At 39.8% G+C, this 6,818-nt stretch overlaps 1 protein-coding gene across 1 annotated transcript; it reads left to right on the top strand.

Annotated features, from left to right (window-relative positions):
* Nucleotides 1-2,328: 2,328 nt before the first annotated feature.
* LOC140858080 (NAC domain-containing protein 2-like) lies at nt 2,329-4,606 on the top strand. The gene is made up of 3 exons (XM_073257556.1): nt 2,329-2,601; nt 2,754-3,055; nt 3,708-4,606. The coding sequence occupies exons 1-3, from the start codon at nt 2,442-2,444 to the stop codon at nt 4,266-4,268; spliced, it is 1,023 nt and encodes a 340-aa protein (XP_073113657.1). The 5' UTR covers nt 2,329-2,441; the 3' UTR covers nt 4,269-4,606.
* Nucleotides 4,607-6,818: the final 2,212 nt, after the last annotated feature.

Here is a 6,818-nt window from a genome sequence, read left to right as displayed (position 1 = left end):
ATAGGCTAAAGAATTCGAATAATACTTTCTAGCTAGTCTTTTGAGATAAGATCTTTTGATTGTTATAAATGATATCAAAGTCGACCCAATCAATAGTCTATGTGGATTAGCAGTTGTTGCAGCACAAGTTCATTGTGGCTAACCATGGATCGATCATGGTATTTATAAATAGATATATGGATCTAGACTCTTAGCCCAACGAGGACATCAGGACTTAAGTGGAGGGAGTATGTGAGGACTCGTATAGGCGTGTATTTAGTTTCGCATCGATTATTTATTGAAAAATCTTGGATACTTATATAAGATAAAAAATCTAAATAATATCGTTCGATTAGCTTTTTAGATGAGATCCTATATTGTTGCACCTATTGCAATCCTTTTCTAATTTTCATCCATTTGGTCATCCCATCATGATTAAGGATTTAGGTATTTCCCTTCCTACCCATTCAGCCAACAAGGCCCTTGAGGTTGGCTGGTAAGGAGCAGAGAGAGGTTGGCGCTATGGGGGTGGTAGGGGAGCTGCTAGTGCTAGCAAATGAGCTGGGTATGGTGTAGACCCAACCCCTGGGGGATGAGGGCCTAGAGGGTGGAAGGGTGGTGGGTGTAGACGATGATCAGTGTGGTAAGGGTGGGGCAGGCTTGGTGAAAGAGGAGGGTGATAAGGTGGTGGTGTTGCTGCTCCTCAATGGTGGGATGTTCATGTTAATTCGTGGTAGTGGTCAAGGAGGAAAAGATGGTCCCAAGGAGAGAGGTGGGAAAGGTTAAGGTGGGTGACAGAGGTGACATAGGTTGGGAGGAGGATGAGGCTGCAGACATCGTTGTAGAGGCAAAGAGAGGAGCGGATGAAGCTGTCCCTGATGCATCACCTACAACACACCTATGCCATGCAATTATGCGTACGTGTTTCCTTTACTAGAATGAACACATTGCTCAACATCGACTCTAGGAGGTCATGTAGGTGAGTCTCTCCTTCAGCCATTTCTTCTTCTAGTTTTTCTTAAACTGGATAAATAAAGGTTGAAAAGAAAAGGAGAAAAAAAAAGGAAGAGACGGTGGTAGTGAAAGTGGTGGTGGTTGGGATAATGGGCCGAGCGGTGTTGAGCGGAATAACATGTGCAGCAAATGGAGCAGGAGAGTAGAAAAGTTAAATAGGTTATCAAATAAATTATTTTTTTATTAAATAATTATTTATTCATTGAACATATTAACCATACATAGTTGGTTGAGTTGATGAATTATCTATTTAATAAATTGATTAAATCGATCAATCAAATTATCTATTTATTAAACATAATAAATTCATGTTCAAAATTTTGATCAGATTAAATTTTGATTTAAGATTTTCTGGTTCCACCTTTGATCCATCCCGGTTCAATCCGTTTGCTATCCCTAGAGGTCACATGTATATTCTACTGTTACATCCACGTGTCATATTTGACGTTGTGCATGTGAATGTTTTATGTTCCATGCAAGTGATCAGAGTGATCGATACTCATCACCACGTGGCACCGTGACACACGATCTTAAAATTTTGTGCCGTTTTGTGCGAACGAAACTTAAATGGTTATCCCCCAAAATATCCAACTAGCCTAACTCGCGTGCTCAAATGAATTGAATCGGCGAAAAAAAAGACGAAAAGAGAGAATAAAAATAGTACGCTGAATTAATAAAAAAAGTCTATTTTTTAGACAACTAACTCGGTTGTCTTGTAGGGGAAGAGTCAACCTTCGCTTTTGGCTCATCGATTGATGGGGACCAACCAATCAGGGGCGCTCCTCGGATGCACTCGTCCAAACCGCGGCCTCCAATTTTCCCAGTGGAGTGTCGTGCTTAACTTCTGACCGTCTACAGTAGCTCCATTGATCGGATGGTTCAGATCGACCGGTCGGGGGAAAAATCCTGGCCGCCGGACAGTCCAGATAAGCATCCAAGACCAGAGTCCGACCAACCACGTTGATCGCAGATAATTAACCATCTCAAACAGTAGCATCAGCACGGTAGATCTAGTGCAGTGTACCATATTACGTGGACGGCCACGATTATCCATTTACTCATTAACTTGTCCAGATCGGCAACCAACTCTGGGTCGACACGTGTCCCTACACCTGGGAGATGACGTCATCAAAGAGTAGTCATCTTCCCCACTATCTCTTACCCTTCCCCTGCGAAACGTGGGGTATGGGAACGCAGCGATAACCACGAATCCCTCGTGTTAACCCAACACGGCCCCTAAACAAATTCAACAATCCCGTTCTTGTCCAAAGTCCCAGCTGCCACTACACGACAAAATTCTGCAACTATTAAAGCATCCCCCACCCATCTCTCCCAAAAATTTCAATCCCCCCTTCTACCTCTTCTCCCACGTTCCAACCTTTTTATGCTTCTCACCCAGACTGAGATAGAAGAAGGAGCCACCCAAACCCTTCATTGTCTCTGAAGCCATGTCCAACCCCACGTCGCTTCCACCCGGCTTTCGCTTCCATCCGACCGACGAAGAACTCATCCTTCACTACCTGAAGAATCGAGCAGCGTCGGTGCCGTGCCCAGTTTCGATCATCGCCGAGGTCGATATCTACAAGTTTGATCCATGGGATCTTCCTGGTTAGTGTCTTAGCAGCAGTAGCTGTCCAAGTGCAACATGTGTTGCACACTAGCTTCTCTCTCTCTTTTTTTTTTTTTTTTTTTTTTTAATATCATGATTATATGATTGCATGGTTTGGTAGTTTATGAATATTCTTAAATATTTGTTTCAGCTAAGGCGATGTTTGGGGATCGAGAGTGGTACTTCTTTAGTCCGAGGGACCGTAAGTACCCGAACGGGATAAGGCCAAACCGGGCAGCTGCATCTGGGTATTGGAAGGCAACTGGGACTGATAAGCCGATCCATACGAGCAAAGGGAATGAGAATATTGGTGTTAAGAAGGCCTTGGTGTTCTACAAGGGTAGGCCACCTAAGGGATCGAAGACCAACTGGATCATGCATGAGTACCGCCTTGCTGAAGCTCAGAACAGCAACAGCTACAAGCCTATGAAGTTTGGAGACTCTTCCATGAGGGTAAGGAAGTGATCTTGTCCCAGAGAACCCTTCTTTTTTCTCTTGTTCTTTCTTTTCTGCTGTAGTAATTCCAAGATATTTTCTTTCTTTGCATAAAGTCTAAACCATAAGTCTTGGCCTTTGGGATTGTTATTGACAAAACAGCCCTTACAGGTTAAAGAAAATGAGGCGTGGATGTCCTTCCAGATGTAGATCGCACAAAAACACCCTTCACTTGATTAACTAGATTGGAATTATTGTCACGTCCAATGCTTTTTAACCCGCCATGTTATTGAATAAATACGCTAACATGTCGATATGAACTCAACCATATTTTTTTTTCAATTTGGGTTTGATGAAAAGGACTTCAAGTGATGCTTCGCATCAGTTATTGACTAAAATACCAGTCGGTGTATTACAGATAAGTTTCATCGATTAAGCGCAATATTCCAGCCCACCTACCACTAGGACTGAGACTGTTTTAGTTTAGAGGGTTGTTGTTGTTATAATTATAATTATAATTATAATCATTATAATAATTATTATTTATTGTTGATTATCTTTAACTTCATATAGATGCATGCTCAGAATAATTACTGCAACTCTTTTGTTTTATACTTGCAAACTTCAATCATATCAATTGATATATACTTCTGCTTCTCTCCATTTGCAGTTGGATGACTGGGTCCTTTGTCGAATCTACAAGAAGAGCCACCATCTCCCGTCGGTTCCAACACCAATGGATCGAGAGCAAGAAGACTCGGGCATCGAAGATAGCTACTACTCAAACTTAACAAACATCACGCCACAAAACCCTCTAAGACTACATAAGTCTTCCTCTATATCTGAATTGCTTGAGGACTACTCTTCACTCTCACATCTATTTGACAACCAGCCTGAAATACCCGGATCATCAGACCATGCTTACATTATGCCTCAGCCAAGTTCAAACCAACTCTTCATTAACAGCAGTGGCAGGTACAACTTAGTTCAGCAGCTCCCCCAAGCAGAACCCACTGCTCCAAACGCTGAAAACTATTTAAAGCGCCAGAGAATGTCGGACATTTACTCAGAGGAGAACAATGGGTTGTTTTACCCATCAAAGAAACGCAATGATTCATTCATTTACACCAACTTCTCCAATCAGTTTGATAGCCCTCAGTGCAGCATGCTAAACCAGCCATTCTTCAGTAGTCAGCAAATATTACTGAATTCTCACCTGGGATTGCACTGAACTCGGACCCGTTACACTTGCATAAATCACGGATACAAAGTCGGAAGGAAAGAACAGAAAACATCGTTTTGTTAGGAAGATGGGCCACTTTTTTTTTTTCAGAAACTTTGCCTTGTGTCAAGAGGTTGGGTTCAGAGATCCAATAGGAAGCGCGGAGTGGTATCAAAGGGGATGACTTAGGGACAGCCTGGTGCTAGATGGACTCGGTAAAATGACCAAATTATTTATGAGAATGTACGGGGTGAATTAGAGGACTGGTCTTGTCGACATCATGTGGTTCGAATGGATTGCATGACTTTTTTCTTTTTTTCTAATAAAGTCAGAAGATGTTTACGTCCCGATTGCATGCCTCACTGCAGCCAATGGCGTGAGAGATTTTTTTTTTTGGTCTATCAGTAGTTGATATGTTTGGATGTAGTACACGGTACAATAAATGTGGTTGAATGAATGTGTGGCCATTCTTGTCCGGAGAAGCTGATGATGGGGCTTTTCCCTTTGTTGGATACTGAGAGATAGGGATAGGTTCATATCCCCTGAACACAAACAGGCAAACGGATATACACGGATGCAAAAACACATAAACACAAACTGTCAATGTGAGAGAGAAAGAGAGAGAGGGTGACTCCAAGTCATCAGTGTGCAAGCTTGTCAGTCTATTCTTCCTCTTCTAAACTTAATAAAAGAGACCAAAAAATCAAGAAGTAATAATTTCTGCCAGAACATTTTATTTTCTTTCTTCATAATAAACCAAACATTTCATTGCAAAAGAAGAGCAGCGGAACAATAAGTTGGTTAGAAGAAGAGGTATAAACTAACCTAACAAAGGATGGCTTCATTGTTCTTTCAGGCTGAAACCCCTGGTAAGATTCAACGCAACCTAGAGATTGAAGTTTTAAGGGCTTGTACTTCCACTGTTTTGCACAAGGAGGGTGGAGGAGGGAGATAAGGGCTTGTGGGATCTTTGCTTTCAATAAGTGCTACTTCCACAACCTTGCCAGGGTGAAACTTGTTTCTGCTTTATGTCTTCTCTCCTTTTGATGTGTTGATTTCGTTTTCTGAATGAATAGATGATAGTTCTACAATCTTTTACATTAACAAAAAGAAAGAATGGAAGGAAGACAAAAAGAAATTAAAAAAAGTATTACTTGACTTGTGTACTGCCAAATGGAAGGTAGTTTTTAGTTCAGTAGGCATCAAAATGCGTTAGTTAATGCATTTGCTACTTCATCAATGTACGAACATGTGTTTTTTTCAAGTCTAATTTCTCAAGTGCCATTATCTCCATTTTGATTATGAGAAAATGGGATACAAAGGTACAAATTTGCCCTTCCCTGAAAGGTGATCTCAGAGATAAAATATAGAAAGCGAATTGACCAAAATTACCGCAATAACAGTTTTTTTTTGTGCAATCGGTGCGGTAAAAGCATAATAGCACAGAAAGGGTAGTGGCATGTCCATTTCACTAGCTACTTCCCAGGAATAAGTTATAACTATTCTTATGGATGCAATTAGGTTAAAGTAAATGCTTTTCTTGATGGTTTGCTTGTCGACCTCAGTGGTGGAATCCAGATTAGAAGCAATAATCTTGTCTTTATGTATCTCAACTCAGAGAAGTTGTTAGTATAATTACTACTTAAAATGGAAGAAAATAAAACCTTCTTGTGCGCCACGAAATAGGTTTGATGAGATCTTAAGCAAAGCTGGTATAGCACGAGTTATTCTAATCAACTTTGTTAAGTATTAGTAATTACTGCTAATCAACTGGTATGCTTAACTATCTACTTGCGTTAAGACTCTAACTCCATTCACTACACATTCATTAAATATTGAATTAGCAAATTCATCACATGCCAAAACGTGGCTTGATCAGATTCCTATCCAATCTCATGCATATTATATAATTTTTAAGTGTTAAGCCTGGTTATGAATTGTAAAAGAAACTGAATACAAGAATCTTTCATTTCTTTCTCAGGTGACATCACAATGATCACAACCTCTCATATCAGATCAAAATCACTCCATGACCTATCAAAACTCTTCTCCCTTCTAGTAGGATAATAAAAAGGAAGATTCTTCGATTTCTGATAAGAAATGTGTTGGCATGCGCTGTTTGTAGGTTGTAATTGCCAGATTATTAATTTCTATTGGTTGTCAAATTTTATATATAGTTGTCAAATAAATTAGTTGTCAAATCTCGTGTATAGTTGTCAAATCTTATGTATAGTTGCCATTGTGTATAGTTGTCAAATTTTGTGTATAGGAATATTTAGTTTCCTTAGAATAGGATTGTTTTCTATTACTATGGTGTAATTGTATCTATATATTGGTTTCAATTTGGAAGAGAAAATATAATGAAAAAATATTCATTTACTATTGTTTGACATAGTATCAGAGTAATTCTAATCTTGAAAAAACTGCTCAACCTAAATCGAATCGAAAATCCCCAAGCCTTTACACGAAAATCCCTATCCTCAAGTTCTCCATCGCCATCTCTTCAATCTCCATCTCTATCTCTTCTTCTCCATCTGAAACTAAATGGCTGATTTCAAT

This window comes from Elaeis guineensis, chromosome 5, assembly GCF_000442705.2.
Source record: "Elaeis guineensis isolate ETL-2024a chromosome 5, EG11, whole genome shotgun sequence".
In the NCBI taxonomy this organism is placed as follows: domain Eukaryota; kingdom Viridiplantae; phylum Streptophyta; class Magnoliopsida; order Arecales; family Arecaceae; genus Elaeis; species Elaeis guineensis.
This window is presented reverse-complemented; position numbering and strand designations above follow the sequence as displayed.